We start from the raw sequence: 24,942 nt of genomic DNA, 5'->3' as shown, positions 1-24,942 counted from the left end.
TATATATATTTTGAATGATGATTTTTACTTTTTTAGAATCAACCAAAAGAGCTCCATTTGATCTATTGTAATAAATTGTTAAAAAAAAAAAACAAGAACAAAAAAAGTGATGGTTGTTTTCATCATTTATTATTAGTTCAAATTTTTTTTTTTTCAACCATCCAATTGTTTTAGATGAACAACACTGGTTACATAACTGAGTAAGTCTGAATAACTAGAGTTATCATTTATTCACTTATATATATATATATATATATATATATATATATATATATATATATGATCCCGAGGGTGCGCTAGAATCATTAGCTAACTATGATTTTTACCTCTGAAACTGAATCATTTCCTTGTATATGAGAAAAGCTTTCAGATTAGAGAGAGAGAGAGCATCCAAGACTTTGTATGATTGTATCTATGCCAGTATGCTTAAGGGAACTACCAAACTTGGGTTGGAATTTACCAAGGAAATGAGTTCATATTTGATTTGGAAATGGGTCAGTCCTCCTCATTTTACCTCGATCCACATCCAAATTAAATAATTTTAACCCGAAACCACGTTTAGTTGAATTTAGTAGTGGAGGGTGAGGTTTGAAAGGGACCTCCACATTTCGAAATTTCGCTTTCTATCGTCCAACTCGTATCCTGTTGCATTTGATCTTTTCTTTTCAGTTTTTTATTTATAATTTTACACTTCATCCTTATATTTAGTGTATAGTGAAGCAAATTTATTGAACACTTGTTATTGTGTTTAATGAATTTCTATTGTTTTTTTTTGGTAGGTTCACCATAACAATATGTTATTGTTTCATGAATCTGTTTCAAAATATTAAAAATTTGAATTAGTTCATCAACAAAACAAAACAGAGTTCCTGGCAATCTTCATGTTTTCTTTTATTAATTTAAAAAAGAAAATTAAAAAAGGAAAAAATATTAGCTTAAACAACTAATAAAAAAAGGATCAAATTCTCATGGTTAAACTCCTTTCAAATATCATAAAAACGTGCGTTGTCATTTAAATCTGTCCTCAGCATTTCATTGGGAACCATAATTGTAACCCATGGGTAGTGGACGGTAATTAGTGAACCTGAGGAAGGGGCTTGTGTGAAAAGTAAAGAAAGAGGATCCCTGTGAGCAAAAAGTCAGAGGTGCAAGTGGGAAAAGATGTGTAAGCAAAGAAGCCAAATGGTGTGATGGGACTTTGAAATCATCCCTTTGTGGACTCTATGGGGGAGCCGAAAGTATTGATTCTTATTCCCTACTTATATTATTTGATTTGATCCCATTATTCTATTGTTAGACTTTGAATCCCCCAATCTCTCTCTCTTTCTCTCTCATTTATACTTAATACGTTGGTATATATATATATATATATATTACTAAAAGATAAAAAATTTGTCTAAAAAAAGTAGGTGCAATGATAGAAATAGTGATAGTTTATCATGCAACAACAGTTCATGGTTTTTTTAGCAGTGATTATAGTGCTTTTAACACAAGTTTTAAATTTTAATTATCCAATAATATCTGACATTGGCATATACAATGGCAGAGTTATGTGCGGGCCAAGTGTAGGCATTGGATCACATGACCCAAAAATTTTGTCATTTTTACATTGATGGTTTTTAATAATTTTTCTCATTTATATATTAGTGTCCCTTAAAAGTTTTATATTTTATATCTACTGCTCCTTAGCTAGAATTTTCTAGTTTTGCCCCTGCTCACTCGGGTCCAATGAGAGCACGGACCCAGATCCAGCTATTGAGGATGGATCAAAATTTGGTTCATTATAAACTTTAAAAATATGATAAGCAACCATGTTAGCACTTGCTTGGCATATTTAGATATGGTACATATTTTATGAAGCAATTAATAGTCCTTGGCGTCTTTGCCTATAAAGTCCGATCGGAACATTATTATTATTATTTCCCATTTCAAACATAATTCTGAAACATAAGTGGTTTTGAAGTGTCAAGAAACATTAGAAAATCGTGGAAGTCCATGCATTCCCACCATTTAGACAGTGTTTCTATTTTATTTGCCGGTCGGCTGAGGGGTTAGGTTATGCGTCAACCATGTTCCGTTTTATTAAATATTTTTTAAGTTATTTTATTTTTAAATTATATATATAATATTTTAATTATTTTTTAAAAATAAATATAGTAATATTTTTTCTGAAATCACAATTAAATCAGTGGCACCATGTACCGAATCGGTTTCCTAGACTAAGAGTGCAAGTGGTTTGTCTTGGGGTTAAATATCCAGGATTTGGTCCCCAGAGATAGATTCAACCTGGATTAGTCTAATTTGGACTATATATCAAGGTTTCTTGTTTGAATCCAAGATATTCAGAACCGAGTAACCCCCTGGTTAAGGCCTTAAAGGTTCGATCTTGAACCAATCAAACGTGAGAATCGGGTTTACGAAAGCCGTCAACTTCAAACTGAGTTCGGGTCCGGCTACGCTGGATCCGATATAAGTCCGACCTGCTAATGCTTGGATCCGATAATTGAGTTAAGCACCTGAATCCACCTAATTTCATAAAAAAATAAAAAAAAAATCAAAAATCGGCCAAACCAAGCCGACCCGACATCCAAAAATCGGGCTCGAGCTCGGCCCGACTCGAAAAATCCAAGTCTGAGTCCAGTCTAATTAAATTTTAAAATATATTTTTAACATAAAATAATATATAAATATAATTAATTATAATAAAATATTATATATATATTAATAAAAATAAATTATAATATAAATCCGACCCATGTGAGCCGACCCGATAACTTGGGCTGACCTGAGTCATTTTTTACCGAGCCCCGCCCGGGCCTCAGTCGGGTCAACTACCGGGTACCTTGCGGCTGCCCGACCGGCTGCCCAGACTTAAAAAAATACTTCAAATCACAATACAACGCCCAATATATTAGATCTACGATTCCAATTCTATATTCTTATTACCAATGCAATGCTCCAAATTTATGCCGGGTTTTTTGGCTGAAAATGTAAACCCGCAAAGGCTTGTCGGTCAGTGCGTGCGTGCACGTGCATAAGTGTGTGTGTGTTTTTGTAGTCCATAGGTTCCTCCGTCCAAAATTCGTAATGTCTAAGGGAACCAGTTATTGGAAGCAAAGACAAAATTTTATAAAACATCAAATCCAAATATTTCATAAGGGTAGTAAAACTACGTTCATGCATCTGCCTAATTTGGAGTGTATTTTCTCCACTTATAAATTTAGACATTTCGATATCATTTCTCAGGTGGATTCTGAAAAACGACTATTGCTAGATGTGCATACTGGAGGGAAGAGAAAAGAGGAAGAAAAAGAGAGAGAGAGAAATAGCTTTGAGGGAACTAACATAGTTGGTCGAGCTGATGTGTATTTTGATGGCCTGACATTGGCTCGGTTAATATGGAAGAGAAAGTGAGAGAGACATAGCGTCTCGAGGGGATTAGCATAGCTGGTCGAGCGGCTCGGTTCGTACTGTGCTCTCCATCTCAGTCAAAGCAACCTTTGACTTATTCTCTAGTATATATATATATATATATATAGAGAAAGAGAGAGAGAGAGAGAGATGGGGTTGGTGAGGTGGGTTTGGTTAAGGGCTTACCATCCTTATGGCCACCAAAACCCTAATTTAAGCTAATGTCAAAAGGGTCACTTCTAGCATTGTGTCCCCATGTATTATTTTATGCTCACAAGCTTTCAAGTGCCTTTTATATTCTGACTTAACAGGGACTCCTCCTTAGACCCAAAAATTTTATTTTGGGTACAATTTGGATTCAAATCTGTTGATAAAGTTGAGTAAACACTAAGACAATCTTGAGATTCATCCTTGAAATATTTTTTGGTTTTGCATTAGCGGCAGACGAAATATGCAGGTTAGCAGCAAAAACGCTCTTATTAAATGCATGTTTAGGTGACACCGGAAGCTGTTTGGCAATAGTAACAAGCCGCTATTCTTCCATCTACGAATTTGTATCACACAGTATTGTAGCATTTCATGAATCTGCACAAATTTTTGGAGTAGGTTCATGAGATAGTACTTGCTAGTTACTTGACGACAATAAAAATTTGTTATTGTTGTATGAATTCACCATAAAAATTGGTTAAGTTCGTAAAACACATTATGTTAACATGTCTTAATCTTGGAGATAAATTTATAAAACAATAAAAACCTATTACTATTATATGAATCAATCTCAATGATTTAAACTTGATTATAAATTTGCCTTAATACACATATTTTTACGTTTATACATGATAGTATCTAGCTGAAAAAAAAAACTTGATGCCTTAGTTCAATTAGTTGTACGAAGAACTAAATCTTTCAAAAAACCCTAATAACTCTGGTTCAATCAAAGCGAGGCCTAGAATGGGGTCCAGCGCTGCTGACCGCCCACACTTGGCCGAGTTCACGCATCCCTAGCGCCACCTCGAAGCACCACTATTTTGACTTGAAGAAGACTGTAGCCCTTCTTTCTCTCTCTAGAAAGACGATGCATCTTGGTTGCATACCAACATCACCATCATCAGGGAAAGACGATGACAGGCAAAAAACAAGGGCGAGAAAAAGAGAAAAGGCATCCCATTCTCTCTCTAAAGTTTGCAGGTGACGCCACTCCCCACCACCCTCCCAGGCACTTGTGAAGAACATCTTCAATAATTTAAAACACCAAACGGCGTAAACGAAGCCTCCCCTTTTCCGCTCCCCTTTCTCTCTCTCTCTAGAAAACCACCTCAAGCCATGCCCCCCCCCTTCCTGAAAAGCTCATTCCCCTTCTTTCTCTCTCTATAGGAGACTGTCATCTTGTTCGCTCATTCCCTCCGATCCGGTCCTTTCTCCTTTCTCAAGATACGCTATCCCGCCCAGTCACTTTCTCTCTCTAGAAAGCTCATACCCACTTGTAGAAAACCGTCTGGTACTCATCTCTGCACTTTCATTCACTAGAGATAGAGAGAGAGAGAGAGAGAGAGAGAGAGAGAGAGAGAGAGAGGCTTCTGTATGACGGGTGTAGGGTGGTGTATTCACAGGCATAGGTCTGTGATGGTATATAAGGACATATACGGATGTTGCGTACTCGAACAACCATGGATCCACTGCCTCTAACCACCTGGTCTTCTTGTACAAGCGTCATAAGGTGGGTAGTTTCTAGGGTTTCTGCCCAGGAGGAGTAGGTGGGTGTTCCGGGATTTGGCCTCTGGAAGGTAGTGGTTAGGGTTTTCGGGCAGGGATGGGGAAGATCCCGTGCTGCTCCGTCTGCCAGATGAACTACGACGATGGCGCGAGGGCTCCCATGCTTCTTCAGTGCGGTCATGGCTTCTGCAGAGATTGTCTCTCTCAGATGTTTGCTGCGGCGGCGGAGGACTCGCTCTCGTGCCCACGCTGCCGCCACCCCTCGCGGGTCGGCAACAGCGTCGATGCGTTGCGCAAGAACTTTGCCGTCCTGTCTCTGGTCCATCAGTCGGAGTTCGACTGCAGCGACGACGACGACGAGGAAGAGGAGGAGGAACAAGAGGAGAGGCGGCCGGGCAGGGAGTTCAGGGGCTCTCGGAATGCGTGTGGGCGGGGCGGCCACGCCACCTCGAGCTCAGGTTCGATAGATTTGGGGTCTCACAGCCTGAAAATGGTCAGACAACTTGCAGACGGGCGGCGGGCAGGGATGGATTTGTGGGCAGGGGTGCTGACCGGTCCGGGAGGGTGCCGGCACCGGGTGGCGGTGAAAAGGGTGAGGATCATGCAGGAAACCGACATTGTTTGGGTGCAAGGCCGGCTTGAGGCCCTTAGGAGGGCATCAATGTGGTGTAGGAACGTGTGCACTTTTCATGGCGCCATGAGGATCGAGGACCGGCTCTGTCTTGTGATGGACCGGTACGAAGGATCAGTGCAGTCCGCGATGCAAAACAACGAGGGGCGGCTTACACTTGAGCAGATTCTGAGGTATGCTTTTTCCTCACTTCCTCCTTCATCGGATTCTTAACGACTTAACTTTCTCTTCCAATTGAGAGTCCTGATGGATGCTGATATTATTGAAACCCACAGAACTCACACTGAGATGTTCTTATTCTGGAAACCTTCCTTTTGCAGAATGTGAATGATCCCATTTATTTGATGTCCATGTTGACGTGTTCTATTTGTTCATTTGCACTGTCCTGTTGAAATGTCAATATTGTTCTCCCTTTGGTTGTAGCATTTCGTGATACTGGAGCTTATATTTTTATAATATTAGGATATAGAGAGAAGTATCTGGGAGTATTTGTCATTATGTATACTTGTTCTTCTTCAGAAAAGGTTCTTATTTGGTGGTGTTTAGTATATCTACTTGAAGCATTTCTCATTAGCATCTTCTAACCTCTGCTTTAGATGGATCTTCAATGTACACTGGCAAGGTATGGCCCATCAAATGCTGTTCTCTGCTTTGACTAAGATTTGCTGCTTACCGTTTTTACTGTTTTGTGGTGTTGGGATCTATATGCTGTAGCTAGTTAAAATTTTTAAAGTATTTGGAGGAGGATCTTACTTGTGTATTATCTATTCTCTTAGAAAGTAGAACATGCCTAAGATATGGAATGTTGAAAAGTACAGACTAGGAGAAAGCTTGAGCGAAGGTTAACTTCTTGTTTAGATTGTTGTCTGAAGATGACTATGGGTTGTGGATGCATCCTGTCTCCTTGCTCAATGCAAACTTTAGATGCACTAACAGGTTATGATGGTGTTGAACAAACTTCCTGGTGTTGATAAGGAAAGCACCATCCAAGTTCTAATTCAAATAGATGCGTTTCTGTTTATCCTTCTGGTCTCTCCATCCTATTCTCTGGGGTCTCTGTAATGTTTGATCTTCCTGGTAGAAGCGGATGCTGTGTTTTTGTCCCAGTCAGTTTTATCATTCCTGTATTGGCAGACTCCTTTCTCAAACTCTACCGTTTCGCCATCAAGCCCTCTGACTAAGTGGTAGAAGAGCCTTGTAAACATGAGAAAGTTCATGAATATGCAGTCAAGGAAATTATGAAAGCTTTGCAGCTGAAAAGTGCCTTTTTTCATGGGAGGATTGACTTGATATGACATGCTTCACTTATGCTCACATGAACAAGTTTTGGTCGGAAATAAAATTCTGATTTTGGGTTTGTCTGTGCTTAGTGGTAACATTTCATCCCTCCCAGAGCTTCCCAGAGCTTTATGGTGGGGTATGCAGTGTGTTTTGTGAAACAACTTGCAATCACGGCCTTCTTTTGGTGTTCTATTGCCAAAGATGAAGATTAATGGATGGGACTGATGCACCTAATTTGTTCCCTCCTGTCAGGAAAATGATATTTTGGCCTGAGCGCAGGGGTTAATTCTAATTTTTGGTGCTCTTCAACCCAGCATTATAAAATCTCCCACTGAAGAAATAACTTGATAGCTGAGACTGTGGGCTTTCCTTGTTCTACATTTCTCCCATTGAGTTTTGAACGCTTGAACTTAGGCACACTTAACTGCTGGTGAAGTAGGCTGTGAGCCTGTGTGTTGCTCTGTCAGTCGGCATTCTTTTCCTGTTTTTTCTGTTGCACCTTCAAGGTGCGAGAGAACAAACAGAATTTCTTACTTCTGTATGCTTTCAATGGGAATATATAGTCCAGGCAACGATCTGTATTAAACCATTTCGTCCACCATTGAAGTTTGAAAGACACTGAATTTCCTTTAGCATTTCCATGATATGTATCTTATTCTTCAAAAAAGATGTTGAGAGTTTTTGTTTCAACATTTATAGCTTTGTTGAACTAGACAGTTGAATCGGCTGTTAACCACCTGTGTTGTCAAACCAGCAACTAGTTGTAGTAAAGTAATTGGCTTAGTTGCTGTTAGCCAACTAATCTCTGACCTATATGTATTATATTCATTCTGTGTATTTATTTAGTTTACTCCTCAAGTTTGAATGGCGATTAGAATGTCAGCAGTCCTTGGACAAGATCAAGAACTACGTGCTTAACCCTCGGATTTTCATCTATAACTATAAATAAATAAGGCTACTAAACAGTTAAATAACTATGTAACAAATGATGTATATACATATCTTTTGTTACATAGTTATTTAACTGTTTGACTATTTGAAATCAAAGCAAATTCCACAAAAAAAAAAGTATGAAAAATCTGAGCTAAAAAAAAAAATCGCCAAAATTAACCTGAACAAGAAAAAAAAAGCAGATCTTTCCAAATTAAGCAGATGAAAAATTTGAGGTTGGAGCCATAGGCTACTGAAACCTAAATAGCAATAAAACGTCAAATAGAGTTTGAACTTTGAACACAAATTGAATTTTAGATTGTTAGAGATCAAATGATGAAACAGAGATGAGAGAGGGATGTGAGGTATAAAAGGAAAAAAAATGATTCGTGTGGGAAATAGAATAGAAGGGTGGGGAAGGTCTCCCCTCCACTCTGGTTGCTCCGCTCTGGATGCTGAAGGTTAGGCAGTTTGGTGGCAGTGGCAGCATGATGTCTGAGTGGGCCATGTTTTTCTTGATAGTTGCCTTGATGGTGCAGTTGCTGCCTCAAATGGTCAAGTTGGGGGTCGATGGCTGCCTTGATGGTGTGGGGGCCATAGTTGATGACTTTGCCCACAAAGCTGAGGTGGGTATTTGGAAGGGAGAATGGGTATTTGACAATGATCTTGTTGCAGATTTATAAGGTACAGGTCATGTTTGGATTTGGTGCAGAATAAGCGAAGCTGAAAAGGATATAAATGACAAAGAAAAGGAGCCAGCTGAATTTTTAGAACAGATGAAAGCCATTTGCCACAGATAATCCGTATGTCGGCTCTCTTCTCCCAGCCATTGTTTCACTCCAGCTCTTCAGATTCATTAGCATCAAGCCTTTGATTCATTGGCTGTTGGGCTTCGGCAGCATGCTGATAGTGAGAGTGGTGGCAAACAGGATAAGATAACATAAGATAATATTTTTCTTTACAAATGGACGAGATCCCATCGAGACTGATTGGAGAGGGAGAGCAACTCGAAGAAGGTGGAGAGGAGGTGGAGAGGAGCAAACTTCAACAATCAGATGACCCAATTTCTTGGATAAAGAGAGAAAAACATCAGTATTTTCCTCTCTGTTGTATTTACCTCTCTATCTTCATGGGCATCTTTCTGAAAACATGGATAAGTGCTTCTGAAGTAACTTTTGTCTAAGGAATCAAATTTGCCCTCAAGTATAGCTACTGCTCTTTCTTGCGCACCTATACGTGTACATGCATGCATTTGTATGTGTTGCACTTGCACATTAAATGTTTAAAGCATGTAGCAATGTATACAACTTGAAGAATACACATAATACATGTAAAGGGATGCAAATATATCACACATATAACTTCTAGTTAAGCTAAGACAAGCATCTTGAATGAGTCATTTAGCCATGAATGAGCCAAGTTGGAAATTATAAGTGGATATTATCATTTGAGCCACAAGCTGCTTAATTCTTTTCTAAATAAGATAAAGATCCATGTGGAAAGTTTTGGCTTGTAATATGGTGAGAAACCATAAAAAAGCGAGCCTTCAAGAACAACTGTTCTAAATCATGCGTAGGTTGAAGAAACCACATAATTGTATCTTCTTTTTTCAAAAAAGCCTTCTGAACATAGACATGTTCAAAGCAACATGTCAACAATTTTTCATGCAAAATTTATGAATTTCCATTGTCAAACAAACATTGTGGTTCAAGATGGTTCTTGTGAAAACTAGAACTTGAAAATTCCCTGAATTGACATAGCCCAACCAACATTATACACCTTCTTTACTTTCAAACAAAGGAGAGAAGCTCCCTTCCTCCTCCCTCCAATAAGAAACACCATTTTTGGTTTTTTCTTTTGAGTTAATAGAGCAGAAGCATTGTACAATTTGGGAGCTTACACTATTAATAATATTCATTAAGTGGATAGGGCACAGGCACAAGATTGCTGGTGAGATGAAAGGGGAATAGAGAACACAATTCTGAATGGAGAAGCTAGATCCAATAAGAAGAAGAAGAAAATAATGCCTCACTTACTATGTAACATGGGTACTGCTCCTTACCAGTATCAATACGAAACTGGTATGGGCATGTCCTGGGGTACGACGTTGACAGGTACAGTCAACGTACCCAAGTACTTATTCCTTAATTTTTGGACTTGGTCAAAGTTGGCTGAGTCCAAAATTGTCCACATATTAGTGTTTATGTTTTTTTTTTCAAACTTTAACGAAAACCCAGCATTTGCGTTTCACCCACAGCGACTAGCGGTGTTCACTGCTCAGGGAACAATAAGGGCAACTCCGATGACCTCCGTCCATTGTTTTTTGGCATGTGACCGAGTACTCCACCGAACAACTTCTCCAGCGACGGCGACACCTTTGCTGTGGTATTTAGATGTCATCTGCTTTTCCATCACCTGATTTGCGTGTTTTTTTTCTCTGTCTAACGTTTACACTTCTTCCATCTCCGACAGCCTCACCTGTCGTCCGACAGCCTTTCCCATCGACCGGCGGCAAGTATTTTCATCCATGTCGATTTTTTTTTTTTTTTTAAATTTTTGCCACTTCCCCTTTCTTCGATTTGAACTGCTTTGTTTGTGGTTTACACACTGAAGATAAGCCATTGGCACCTGATTTATGCGTTTTTCTGGTCCGCTGGTGATAACCTGATTTGTGCGTTTTTCAGTCCGAATTGTTGGAGCTGCATCACATAAGTGCATGCTGTGCACTTATGTAGTATCCATAAATTTATTTTGGATCATGATTTGTGAGTATGTTATTTTGTTTGTTTGACTTCCAATATATATATATATATATATATATATATATATATATATATATATATATATATATATATTATATGTTGTGTGTGTGTGTTTGTATGGCCGTAACCCTGCTCCCAAGTTTTTTGGAAATGGCCATACTCGTACCTGCACTCGTACCCGTACCGGCATCCGTACCTATGTGACATAGCTCACTTACTCAAAGGTAAAAAGGTCAATGTAGGTAGCTGCTAGTAACATATCCAACACAACAAAAACAAAACGGCCATGAGTAAAAAGAAAGACTGAACAGATGAAGAAATAGGCAAAGAAGAACAGGAGAGGAGGAGAGTGGGGGGAGGACACAGTGGATTGACATTATAGTTGACCTGTAATTGTAAAGATGTAGTGACAGTTTTTGTAATTCTTTTTGCCCCCAGACATTCATTGGGACTGCACAAAAGTGAAGGGAGGGACTTTGTGTAAACAATTTTGATCCATAAATTTGACGGAACATAAAACCAGGTCCAATGACCTGCTGAATGAAATATTTTGTATATTTTGCTTTCCTGCTGGAAAAGCAGCATGGGACCAACAGTTAGGTGGAAGGGGTTGTCCTTGCCCATGCTAGTGCTGTTTGAGTGCCCTCTTCTGTCTCCTCAGGTTTTAAGTTGGTATTCTTTTTGGTTTAATCATCTGGAATATTTTTTTTCGGTTATTTACTGCTCAAAAAGTTTTTAAAATTGGATCCTAAACTCAGCCTTCAAAGAACTCTTAGTTCTTGGAAATGGAAATTCTATGAAATACAAACCCATTTATATGTTTGTGCATATTCATGGACATAACATATATGTCACGTTCATCTCATTGTTTCTTGATAGACCTTATGTACTCTTTTTCAGTGTCTTTTTCCTTCTTTTCATTTTAAGGTCATCATTTTTTGGGTTATTCAATTTTGCGTGTGACATTTGCTATTTATTTGTGCCCTGCTTTCAACATTCAGTTTTGTTTCTTAAATCACAGATTAATGTATTTTAAGTATCTGCTTTCTTAGGTATGGAGCTGATATTGCTCGTGGTGTTGCTGAACTCCATGCAGCTGGTGTTGTTTGCATGAATTTGAAGCCATCTAACCTTCTCTTAGATGCAAATGGGCGTGCAGTGGTCTCTGATTATGGGCTACTTGAGATTTTGAAGAGACCGGATTGCCGTAAAGCTCACTCCGCTCCAGAGGTTGATTCATCAAGGATGCACTCTTGTATGGACTGCACTATGCTATGTCCAAATTATACAGCCCCTGAAGCATGGGAACCAGGGAAGAAATCTTTAAATATTTTCTGGGATGATGCACTTGGCATGTCTGCAGAGTCGGATGCATGGAGCTTTGGATGTACCTTGGTCGAGATGTGCACAGGCTCTGCTCCGTAGGTGTTTTCTTTGAGGCTTTTGATTTTTATGTTATATTGATTTAGTAGCTAACTGAATAACATTTTGCTGTAGGTGGGCTGGTTTGAGTTCAGAAGAGATATACCGTGCAGTTGTCAAGGCTCGCAGGCTGCCTCCTCAATATGCAAGTGTAGTAGGTGTTGGAATACCTAGAGAACTTTGGAAGATGGTTGGGGAATGCTTACAGTTTAAAGCTTCAAAAAGGCCGACTTTTAATTCGATGTTGTCAACATTTCTTCATCACCTGCAAGAAATTCCTCGGAGCCCTCCAGCAAGCCCTGATAAGTAAGGCATTGAAAGCACCTCTATGAGTCTCATGGAGTTTTCGCATTTCATCTTTTCATGATTTTTTTTTTGGGCTTTGAACTCTCTCTCTCTCTTTTTTTTAGAACAACCTCAAATTCTTCTAAAGGAAGAAAAAACCTATGTCAAATCAGCCATGAGTTGCATGAAAATTTAATGATTTTTTAGCATAGCTACAAATATCATTCTTAGGAAAATATTGGTGAGGTTTTTCTTGGGTTTTTTTCGCGAAGCTATTTTTATCGGAAAATCTTGGCCAGAAAAAAATAAAAAAAAAACTTGAAGGCGTAAGCTTGCTGTTCGGTGCTCCTCTATTGAATAATTAAAAGTTTAAGCTTGGGAGGCAATTTAAAGCTTGATGGATTACCAGTCTTATAAAGTTATGAGTCTATCTGAGTAGAAAACAAAGTCATTTGTTGCTATGTCGGTATGTCCTAATCTCTAATCAAAGTATGCATTCCACATATCTGCAAAGTGCGGCAGGTGGGAGTAAAGTTAACCGACAACAAAAACAAAAAAGAACTGCAAAAAATAAAACCTACCGCTGGACGTAGGTCTTCTTCTTCTCACATCTCCAAGTTCTCCAACTCTCTCAAGAGCAGCGATGACCAAAGGCCCTAAACTCTATTGTGGGAGTAAAAAGGACTTAAATCCCCTACTCCTCTTTCCCTTTTCCATTTTTGCCATTAAAAAGAAAAAAAAGAGAGTTCAAAATTGCCCTTCAAAATTTTTTCTTTACGAAAATTACCACTTTTAAAAATGAATGGAACACGTGCACTTAAAGTTTTTAAAATTTTCAAAATATACCAACAATGCCCCTGTTTGAGTGCAGGTTTAGACAGCGACAAAAAACAGGATAAAAACGTGTTTTGATCGTGATAAAAATGCGATATTTATTGTTTGGAATATTTTGAAAATATCGTGATATTTTGCTGTTTTTCTTGTTTTTTATCGTAAATATCATGATATTTTTGAAAATATTACAATATTTGTGGCTATATTTTTAAGCTCCAAGTTCTTGAAGACTATTGGAAACCAAAGAAACTGAGGATATGATGTATTTGTGTCGCTATGTCCCTTCCCTTTATGCTTCATCTTCCAGAAGAAAACACATTTTCCACTGAGGTTGCATGGATAAATGGGAGTGGAGAGCAAGTTTCTGTTTGAATAGCCTGAGGCACAATGAGGCTCGAAACCCTGCTGAGGCTTCACTCACAAAGTCAATGCCACTGCCAATCAACCTATTCAACAAGGGTCATGCTGGCTGGCTCAGGTCTGTCTTTAGTTGGGTCAGCCAGCTGCTTGGCAACCGCTATTGAAACTCAACCTATGCCTGGTTTTGAGTCAGGCGGTGATCCAAAAGCATCCAGATATCTCTTGGAAGGACTCAGACATCAGTAACTGGCTGTGCAATTTCTAGCTTTATTTATGGATGGATAAGGATGTGGACATTATTTGGGCCATTTTGTTCTTATTTAGTTGCTGAGTAAGTGATTCTAATCTTTCAGTGATCTAGCCAAGGATTCGGGGATAAATTCCGTGGAGCCTTCCCCATCATCAGTTTTGGACTTTTTCCAGGATGACCAGACTAGCCTTCATCGTCTTGTATCCCAAGGTGATCTGGATGGTGTCAGGTAAGTCTGTATTTATAGGTTGGTGCTCAGAAGACCTTTTCTGGTCTTGACGATCTTCAGCTATAAATGGCTTCTCTTATTCATTTTTTTCCCCTTTTTTCTTTTGTTGGGGATGGGGTGGATGGTGTTTGTGGTGGTCTGGTCAACAGGGATCTTCTTGCAAGGGCTGCATCTGAAGACAACAAAAGTTCATTTGGTTCCCTTCTAGATGGACAAAATGGTGAAGGACAGACGGCTTTACACTTGGCATGTAGACGGGGTTGTGCAGAACTTGTTGAAGCCATTCTAGAATATAAAGAGGCAGATGTTGATGTACTAGATAGAGATGGTGATCCTCCAATTGTATTTGCATTGGCAGCTGGTTCTGTAGAATGTGTTCGAGCTCTCATCAGAAGATCCACTGATGTAAATGCAAGGCTGAAGAATGGCTTAGGTCCTTCAATTGCACATGTTTGTGCTTTTCATGGTCAGCCAGATTGTATGCGTGTAAGGTTCTAGTAGTTCAAGGCTTTGTGGTACTTATTTGTTTTAGATGTATGTTTTTATTTATTAAAGGACTTGATCTGATGATGATCACAGGAGTTACTTTTAGCTGGGGCAGATCCCAATGCCATTGATGATGAGGGTGAAACAGTGCTGCATAGAGCCATCGCAAAGAAATACACAGAATGTGCAATTATTATACTGGAACATGGGGGCTGTAGATCAATGGGAGTTTTGAATTCGAAGAATTTAACGTAAGGACTTTTCTTCATAAGATTATTTGACTGTGTGTGAAACTAATTTAGTCATCATTTTCTCTTCCTCCCTAACCAATGCAATTTGTCTTGATCATATCATTTATAGAAAATTCATGGTAATTGTGAATCATGCATGTAAAGGTGGCATGCCATGAACCTATCATCTAGATGAAGTAGTTTTCATTCCATGACTGTTATGATTTATGAACTTCACACATCTAGTTCACCTACTAAAAGCCTGTCGAGTCATTTTTTAGTGGTCGGTGCTATTCTAGCCCAGCATCTAAATAGTTTAGCTTAGTTTTTATTTTATACTATTTTCTTTTATTTCCCTCTATTTCATTCTAGTTTCTGTTGTGAAGGGAGGATCTTCTTCTCCAAGCCATGATATCCTTCACTTTCTGCTTCTGAACTTCTGAGTTAGAAAAGCTGTTTCTGTAGTGCATTTAGCCTATTATGGAGGTCAACCTGTGGCCATTCTGATGATGCAGGCCATTGCACATGTGTGTGGCAACATGGAATGTGTCTGTTGTGAGAAGATGGGTGGAGGTTGCATCTCCAGAAGAAATAGAAGCGGTGATTGAAGTTCCTAGCCCAGTTGGAACAGCATTATGTATGGCAGCTAGTCTAAAGAAAGATCATGAAAATGGTAATTTTTTTTCCTTTTCATGGAACCATAGTTAACTTTGTATATTATGTTATTGTTCTTTTTCTTTTTTTTCATTTACGTGAATAAAATATAATCTCATTTAACAGAAACTTGTTGATTTCGTTTGGTTGTGTTGATGGGGAATTGCAACGAGATGTGCACAAAATATAGAGCATATAAATCCATCTAAAGAAGTTAATATTTGTCAAATTCTTTGTGCCTCAACAGATTGCAGAGAGTTGGTCAAACTCTTGCTTGCTGCTGGTGCTGATCCAACAGCCCAAGAGATGCAGCATGGACGGACAGCCTTGCATATGGCAGCCATGGCTAATGATGATGAGATGGTCCAGGTAGTGCTACAGGCATGTTAGTTCCTGCCTGACTTACATTTTTTTGTCCAAACATGTTACTTTTAGATGAAGGAATTAATGCTAGGACATTGATATTGAATGATGTTCTATTTTCTCTTTGTTGTTTATGTGGTTCCTTCTTTTGCCTCTCGATTGATCAGATAATTCTGGATGCTGGAGTTGATGTAAACATTAGGGATGCTCACAATATGGTTCCCCTTCATGTTGCTTTGGCAAGAGGGTCGAGGTCCTGTGTTGGTTTGCTGTTATCCAATGGAGCAAATTGCAATTTGCAGGTATATTATTTCTTTTGGGAAGTTCTTTCTTTTATGTTTCTAATGAAATTATTTGGATTTGTTGTATGTTACTTGTTTCTTTAGAGCAACTGTGAAGCTAGGCCAGCTGTTGACATCTTTGCTAATAATGTGGCATTGTGGCTACTTACAGTGTAACATCAAAGAAGCTTAGGCATATCTATCACATTATCAGAGGCAAATTTAGATTCTGTTAATAATTCAGCTATGCGTTGATGGAGCTCTTGAACCAAATTTGTCAAAATTGGAAGTTGGACGGAGGTTATTCAAGACCCTAAAAGGATTAGATGCTATGTCACATAGGTACAGGTATGGCGATTTTAAAAATCTTGGTAAGTATAAATTCAAAAAAAAATTCATACTTATGATCTCGTAAAAAAACATAAATAAACTTTAAGTTGAAGACATAAATAGACCTTAAGTTAAAAAACATAAATACTATAGCAAAGTTAATTAAATAAACAAGCAAAGCAAATACAATAGGAAGATGTATTTATGTTACCTAATAGACAGAACTATGAGGGCATAACGATTAACACTTAACAACATAATGAGATTATGCAAAAATTAACAGCAACGGCATAAGCAAGAGGGCGAATCAGCAGGTTTTGAAGCATAACCTAAGCAAGAGGACAGGCAAACAAGCTTAACTTATATATGTATACATATAATTAATGATATTTACAGTTTTACACAAGCATAAGCTAAAAAACAGGGCAAATCGGCAGGTTTTGAAGAACGGCAGATGATTATGCAGAACGGGAGCAATGGCAGATGATTATGCAGTGGCAGATTATCCAACACAGCAGCAGCAGATCTTGAAGAAATGGTGGAGGGAAGATTTTGAAGAACAGCAACCCTTAAAAAATAGTCAAATGCAAAAATAGAAAAAAATTACTTATGCCACCAGTGAAGACTGCCACTGTCCATCATCGGCCGCTGCCAGCGGCCAGTGAAATTCCTCACTACTGCTGACCATGACGTTCTGCTTTGGAGCCGTGGTATGCTGAGGACGAAAAACAGGTTGGAAGAGGAAGACGTGTCAAAAAAGGAAGAGGCGTCCGGTAGTTTGAAGATTAATGAAAATGGTTTGGATTGGTTCTAACCCAGAACCGATCCAAATGTACCTTATCGTACCCACGTACCAGTTTTCCCGTACCGATGTACCGGTACAGGTACGTGACCCTCCCAGGCGTACCACTGTGACATAGATTAGTTGAGACTAGTCAGTCCGAGGCGGTTCAAGTTGGTTGACTAAAAGTAAATACATACAGACATGTACATAAGTACGGATAAATACTGATTAGGTTGACTAGTTGATTAGTCTGTCAACAACTAGGCTGTCTACTTAACTAGTCTGACTAACTACTCGCTGGTTTGACTGCATAGGCTACTTGAGAACTAATTCAGCTTGATTATTGGACTTGTCGGGTTTTTTATTCCAAAGCCTTGAACTATTATCGTGAGCACTTCAATTAGAATTCTAGTGTAATCTGGTTAACTTGCTCATTGAATAGACTGTGATGACTAAGAACTCAACAAATAATGTAAGATGTGGTGAGTTTCCTATGATTTTGTCTTAATGACTTTCAACTTGGCTATTGATTGGTCATATTCAATTCAATGTAAGCATTGTCTTCTTAATAAAATATACTATCTAGTATGTAGAATCAAAGTTGGTGAATGGAAATCATTAAGAAATGAAGTATTGGAGAGAAGATATGACACTCAACAAAAATTTCTGTAAATATGGGTGGCATGACTTCAATCAATCGACATGTTTGGAAAATGGTATCATCATAGTAATCAAAATGCAGTGGACCTAACTGATCTTTCGAAGGATCAACATGCCTTTTTTTCCTTTACAAATAGTAATATTAGTTATTCGAGTCGTGACATGTCTGACCATTTCATGAGTTAGGTCTTGCTTCCATAGTGCACCTTCAGCTCACTGGGCCTTGGAAGAGTTTCATTGCATAGTTGTTCTGAGGCTTTTCGACTTGTTACTAAAATTTTAAATGTGTGAAGAGGTGTGGATGTATTATATTCAAATATTTTAGGGATTGCTAGTGCCTGTCTTGCTCCTTCAACTGTTACTTGATACAGTAGATCTATGTCCTGAGCAAATTATTTCTTGATTGGATGGCAATTTGTTTTTTCAATTGAAGGGGTTTATGTAGTTCATGTCACAATGTTACCTCCTTGTTCTTTATAATAGAGGCATGTATGGCTAGTTCTTCTTGATTTGGGAACTGATTTGTACAGTTTTAATAATTACCTTTTATTATCTTTCTCCAAATGGAATAAAATCATAATTACTTGTTTTTCTTAAAGGTTAACACTTTTTGTTAGCATGAAGTGAACGTAGGAATTTAATGTGGATGTAGGAATGGAAGTCAAAAACTCTAGATTTCAGGAGAACAACTTACAGTTTAAAAGCAGAAAAAGTTGCCTTGTACCAACTTGTCAAGGTAGTTGTCAATTGTGTTATGGAGTGATACCATCTGAGTTTTTTGGTTGAGTAACGGACTTGTTGTTAGTCAAGTTTTCTCTAGATAAATGCCATATTGCCTGACCCAAATGCTAAAAATTATTAACATTGAAGGTTACAAGTTTGATTGTTTGAGATGGTCCATGCACCAATTTCGGAAGGGGAATCAGAAAAATCCATCTTAAGAATTTGCCAAGGACATTATTTGAGACGGTCATAATTTTTTTGCTGCCCTTCTCATAGGCTTGGACAAGTTTACCACCAAGTAACACTTTCCTTCTGGCTGTCTAAATTTTGCAACTTCCCACATTTTATTTCTCTGTATAGGTGTGTCCTTTCTGTGAGATATTTTCCTTTTCCTGCTATACCTGTTAGTCATTCAGCCAATCAAGTTTGCTGGCCTATTTACTGAAAGATCCTATTGAATGATTGTTTGCATTTGTTATTTCAGTTCTTTTGGTCTTCTGCTATACATGAGAATTTGTTTACAGCCCATTTCATATATATGCATTTTCCTCTAAGATGTTGTTATCCTCTATGGTTAGGATGATGAAGGTGATAATGCTTTTCATATAGCTGCTGATACAGCTAAAATGGTGCGTGAGAACCTCAAGTGGATTGTCATTATGCTTCGATATCCAGATGCTGCTATTGATGTCAGAAATCATAGGTGAAAGCCTTTCTTTAGAACTGTAACTTTAAATACTCTCAAAAAGAATGCTATCCCTCACAACAATTCCGACAACATGTATGTGAAGGTTTCACTTATTACTTTGTTCTAGTTGCAAATTCCTAAAGATATTTAACTATTTTATTTGCTTCCCTAATGAATCAGAAATTCAAGAAGCAACTTTTCAATTTTTTTTCTGTTGATGAATTTGCGGTCCTTTGATCCTATGTAGGATTTGGGTGGATTAGACTTTGCCTTTTCATACCAATTTTAAGAAGCAATGCCTAAATTGGGCACATAGAAGTACAGCTGAACTCTGTGTTCCTTTGGCAAATACTCAAAGAATATGGGTTAGCGTTTAGTAGTGTTTTTGCCTGAAAACTGTGGGGCATAATCCATTTGCAAGGGTGAGCCATGTGGCCACTGATTGGTTATCTTTATATTCCACAACCTAAGTCATACGGATGCTTTATTTTTGCTGCTGCACCCGCATCGACATGACTCGGGTGCGGGTGCGGCTTCGACTCGCACCCACAACTGGTCAAGAAAAGTCGGTTTTGGTCAGCCACACCCGACCATTTCTGTCCATTTTTGACATGCACCCGACTTGCGTTTGACTCAAGTCGGGTGCGGTCAACCCGTGTCGAGTCTATATGTGTCCTTTTCTTGTTTTTTGTCTTTTAATTATTTCATTATAAGTATTAAAAAGGTAGTTAGGGCTTCGACTGAAGTCAATTGACCGCCTGATCCCTTTGGAGTTCGGCCTTCCATGTGTGTGTGGAGAGACTTGATGGATGATGGTTTTCAATATGTGACATAGTCCACAACTGTGAGTCTGTAACCAGTAAATGGTGACATTTTGTAATTGGAATGCGGCGGTGGAAGGGCATCCTAACATCGAGTCCATTTATTATCATATGGTTCAGGGGATTTTGGAGAACATTCCGTTCAGAGGTAATAAATTTTGTCAAGTGAATATTTGCTTCTTGTTGTCAAGTGTTTTTAGTACGTCAGTCAAAATTTGTAAACTCAACTTCTTCAACCAGTCAAAAACATCATGCACCCTCTTACTTCAGGCGGCAGTTGTTTTATCTTTATTTCACAAGCATTGCCTGTTAACCTGTTTTTTTTTTTCTTTGACATATGCTCCTAATATGTTCAACCTATGTTCAATTCCTTGTTTATGAATAGTGGGAAGACTTTACGTGACTTTTTAGAGGCTCTTCCTCGTGAGTGGATTTCTGAAGATCTCATGGATGCTCTCATGAGCAAGGGGATTTATCTTTCCCCAACAATGTAAGTGGACACTGGACAGGAAAGCTTGATATTGTTATTAAGTTAAAATCTTTTAAATGTGTGTGTTCTTTTCTCCGTATTAACAATGGGTTTGTGTTGGATGATTAGCTTCGAAGTAGGGGATTGGGTGAAGTTCAAGAGAAGCATCAAGACACCCAGTTTTGGATGGCAAGGCACAAAACAAAAGAGTGTTGGATTTGTTCAGAATGTCCTTGATAAAGATGTTCTCATTGTGTCATTTTGTACTGGTGAAGCTCGTCTTCTGGCGAATGAGGTGGTGAAAGTGATTCCTTTGGACAGGGGCCAACATGTGCAACTGAAGCCAGATGTCAAGGAACCAAAGTAATGGAGCTATCTCATTGTTTGGACCATTTGAGGCCTGAATTTTACATCTTATTGTGCAAAAATGTCCATTAATTCAATGCGGCTATTTATTAATTTGTTTCTTGTTTCATGGTTGCTTTGTATAAGGTGTGATTCCTTGGCATCCAGGGCTTGACCACTGTTGTGTTATTTCAGCTACAAAACTGAGTGTATCCATTTCTTGTTGTAACACGTTCCTTAGGGTGTTTTGTCAGGGCAGTTCTACTAGGTTTAGTGGCAAGAGTCCCAACTCGTAGGAAGTACATGAACTCTATAAGTTTAAAGCATAGGAAAGGAAGTCTACCATAGGGAACATACTTGTTTGCTTCCAAATTTCCTTCAAATGGAGCAGATCTATTCTAAAATAATGCAATTAGATGGGAAAGTAAATTATGGTTGCATGTTATCACCTGATGTGAACCTTTTAAGAAAGTCATGTGATCCCCTCTCACTTTCAACTCTTCTTAGAAATGCTTTTCCTTTCTGTTGTTTATGCTACTATGCTCAGTCCTTTGTAGCATATTCATTCCAACTTCACCCTATTACGATTTGAATAATGGTTTTGAACTGGGTTAAGGCTGGTATGAATTTTAACTGTGATCTTTCTGCAATCAGGTTTGGTTGGCGTGGCCAATCTCGTGATAGCATTGGTACTGTACTATGTGTTGATGATGATGGGATTCTTCGTGTTGGGTTTCCTGGAGCATCGAGGGGATGGAAGGCCGATCCTGCAGAGATGGAAAGAGTGGAAGAATTCAAGGTTGGTGATTGGGTGAGGATACGTCCTTCTCTTACTACAGCCAAACATGGCCTAGGGCCTGTAACACCAGGAAGTATTGGGATTGTATACTGCATTAGGCCAGACAGCAGTTTGTTATTGGAGCTAAGCTATTTGCCAGGTCCTTGGCATTGTGAACCAGAAGAGGTTGAACCTGTTGAACCATTCAGGGTAAAGGCTGCTACTAACCATTAGTGTTGCTATTTAGTGCTGTTTTTCCATTGTTTTAAAATCACTAAGAAGTTTAATGTCAACTCTCATAGATTGGTGACCAAGTCTGTGTGAAGAGATCTGTAGCAGAGCCAAGATATGCCTGGGGAGGTGAGACACATCACAGTGTAGGCAGGATAAGTGAGATAGGAAGTGATGGATTGCTCATAATTGATATACCTGGTCGACCCATTCCATGGCAAGCTGATCCTTCTGACATGGAGAAGGTGGAAGATTTCAAGGTAAGTCCTGTCTCAATTTCATGAGTTATTTTCTCAGTTGAGGCAGTGTAAACCGTTGATTGGTTTCATCTTGGTTGTATCGTTTTCATATTTCTTTGGACATCTTATTTGGTTACACAAGCTTCTGATGAGCAGGTCGGCGATTGGGTGAGAGTGAAAGCTGCTGTTTCATCTCCAAAATATGGATGGGAAGATGTCACCAAAAACAGTATTGGCATAATTCATAGTCTAGAGGAGGATGGGGATATGAGTGTTGCATTTTGTTTCAGAAACAAGCCTTTTTGCTGCTCTGTGACAGATGTGGAGAAGGTAACACCCTTTGAATTGGGACAAGAGATCCATGTCATGCCATCCATCACACAACCAAAACTTGGATGGTCACAGGAGACTCCTGCCACAACAGGCAAGATTGTAAGGATTGACATGGACGGGACACTCAATGTGAGATTGGATTTTCCTTTCTCTGCACATCATTCAGTTTTGACTCCTGAACTGTTCTAAACACTGCTTCTTTTGTGCAGGTCAAGGTGGCTGGCAGAAGAAGCTTATGGAAAGTTGCTCCTGGCGATGCAGAGCGACTATCAGGATTTGAAGTTGGTGACTGGGTCAAATTAAGGTCTAGTATTGGAACAAGGCCTGGTTATGATTGGCACAGTGTCAGCAAAGAAAGTTATGCAGTGGTTCATAGTGTGCCTGATAGTGGTTATCTGGAGCTAGCTAGTTGTTTTAGGAAAGGAAGATGGATGACACACTACATGGATGTTGAAAAGGTTCCTTGCTTAAAAGTAGGACAGCATGTAAAATTTCGTTCTGGCATCTCAGAACCAAGATGGGGCTGGAGGGATGCGCGCCCTGACTCCAGGGGTATCATAGTTGGTGTTGGTGCCGATGGAGAAGTGAAGGTATTTTTCCCTGGTCTTGCAGGACCATGGAGAGCAGACCCAGCTGATCTCGAAAGGGTTGAGTTGTTTGAAGTTGGGGAATGGGTGAGGATAAAAGAGGACGTGTTGGAGCCTAAAAGTGGATGGAAGTCTCTAAGGCCAGGGAGTATTGGTATAGTGCAAGGAATAGCATATGAAACTGCCGATCTCACAAGTGTCAATGTGCATGTTGGGTTCTGCGGGGAGCAAGAAAGGTGGGTAGGGCTTCCCTGTGAGCTTGAAAGAGTAGATGCGCTCAAAATTGGCCAACGTGTGAGGGTGAAGCAGTGCATAAAGCAGCCGAGGTTTGGATGGTCTGGACGTAACTATTCTAGTGTTGAAACTGTATCTGCCATAGATGCAGATGGTAAGCTAAGAATCCATGCACCTGCAGGATCGAAAATGTGGATGCTTGACCCAGCAGAAGTTGAAGGGGTGGAGGAAGAGGAACTCTGCATCGGTGACTGGGTGAGGGTCAAGGCTTCCGTCAGCAGCCCCACGTACCACTGGGGTGAGGTGACTCATGAAAGCATCGGTGTAATTCACAGGATGGAAGATGATGGAGACATGTGGGTGGCATTCTGCTTCTTGGAGAGATTATGGATTTGCAAATCTTGGGAGACGGAGAAGGTGAGAGCATTTAAGGTGGGAGACAAGGTGAAAGTAAAAAGCAGTGTGGTAACACCAAGGTGGGGTTGGGGAATGGAAACGTACGCAAGCAGAGGAGAGATTGTGGGTGTGGATGCCAATGGGAAGCTTCACATAAAGTTCCAATGGAGGGAAGGCAGACTCTGGATGGGGGATCCAGCAGACATTGAACTTGACCAAGGCACTGGACCTTAGTGATAAGAAAGTGCCAATCGCTAGTCATCTTATTTCATGCATCCTCTACTTGCTGAGGAAAAGCAGATTATTTTATCATGCTTTTGAGCCTCTCAACCGTGTAGTTAACTTACGTCCCGGTCCTTTTGTCACTGACCCGAGTGTCTTTACGTGAGGCCTTTTCCTCGTGCATGACGAAGAGCATTTTAGATGGATTGCATGCTTTTGTACCATTAGATAGGGTTTAGAGTCATTTATTGTGTATGTAATATTCTATTTATTTGCTCTCTCTCTCTCTCTCTCTCTCTCTCTCTCTTTCTCTCTCTCACATATGTAACATCATATTTCTATGTACAAATTGGGGTTTGGTTTATTGATGAACAGACACGAACAATCCAATGGAAATATGCCATCTTTTTTCTTTTCTGTGAACTGCGTTTTAACCACGCTCAAAGAAGCACCATTATTCATTTCTAATTGTGTTTATCTTGCTTGTGTATTTTGCAAGGTTTGTGTCCATTACTATGTCTATTGAAAGTCTTCTTTAAAGTCATGAGTGCAAGCCAATTTTTTATGTATGATGGGAGTGCTAGATCAGGTCCATATATATCTCGGTTTGTCCAGGACGGGCAAGTCAAGGATCTTAGGTTAGTGGTTCTTAATGCTGGAGTCACGAGACTTATTTTCCCGCTTGTTATTCCAACGGTTGCATTTTATGTCGAACTATATATGCACAAGGAATACGTGGTCTGCAATATTACCTCTGCCCCAGTTTTCACAAGTCTGATCACGGTGCAGATTACTCTGTATGCACCAAGTGTTAAATATATAATCTGATCGAGCCGCGTGAATGGTACCTCCATAGTTGACAAGTCACCTGTATAGCTTTCGCAATTATTAAAGCTCAAAAGCTCAGGTCAGGCTTGCTCTCCACGAAGAAAGTCTCGGTAGTGCATCTGCACGTGCAGTTCACTTGTTTAATGGGGTCT

At 39.3% G+C, this 24,942-nt stretch overlaps 1 protein-coding gene across 2 annotated transcripts; it reads left to right on the top strand.

Moving 5' to 3' along the window:
* The first annotated feature begins 4,534 nt into the window (after window positions 1-4,534).
* On the top strand, window positions 4,535-24,379 carry LOC116260075 (E3 ubiquitin-protein ligase KEG). 2 transcript variants are annotated; one of them, XM_031638159.2, is made up of 16 exons: window positions 4,535-5,928; window positions 11,781-12,149; window positions 12,226-12,456; window positions 13,983-14,108; window positions 14,258-14,594; window positions 14,688-14,845; window positions 15,340-15,497; window positions 15,726-15,847; window positions 16,009-16,143; window positions 19,198-19,322; window positions 20,514-20,618; window positions 20,727-20,960; window positions 21,597-21,930; window positions 22,023-22,211; window positions 22,347-22,652; window positions 22,733-24,379. In XM_031638159.2, the coding sequence occupies exons 1-16, from the start codon at window positions 5,222-5,224 to the stop codon at window positions 23,972-23,974; spliced, it is 4,878 nt and encodes a 1,625-aa protein (XP_031494019.1). In that variant the 5' UTR covers window positions 4,535-5,221; the 3' UTR covers window positions 23,975-24,379. The 2 variants fall into 2 exon arrangements, with proteins under 2 accessions (XP_031494019.1, XP_031494017.1); XM_031638157.2 differs by having other exon boundaries at window positions 15,726-15,859.
* Window positions 24,380-24,942: the final 563 nt, after the last annotated feature.

The sequence above is a fragment of the Nymphaea colorata genome, chromosome 9 (assembly GCF_008831285.2).
Source record: "Nymphaea colorata isolate Beijing-Zhang1983 chromosome 9, ASM883128v2, whole genome shotgun sequence".
In the NCBI taxonomy this organism is placed as follows: domain Eukaryota; kingdom Viridiplantae; phylum Streptophyta; class Magnoliopsida; order Nymphaeales; family Nymphaeaceae; genus Nymphaea; species Nymphaea colorata.
Note: the sequence above shows the minus strand (reverse complement) of the source record. Positions and strands in the feature narration are given on the sequence as shown.

Coding starts and splice junctions, on each gene's coding strand:
- LOC116260075 (XM_031638157.2), top strand. CDS start 5,222: ATGGGGAAGATCCCGTGCTGCTCCGTCTGCCAGATGAACTACGACGAT. Junction 5,929..11,780: donor ACACTTGAGCAGATTCTGAG/GTATGCTTTTTC, acceptor CTGCTTTCTTAG/GTATGGAGCTGATATTGCTC. Junction 22,212..22,346: donor AGAAGGTGGAAGATTTCAAG/GTAAGTCCTGTC, acceptor TCTGATGAGCAG/GTCGGCGATTGGGTGAGAGT.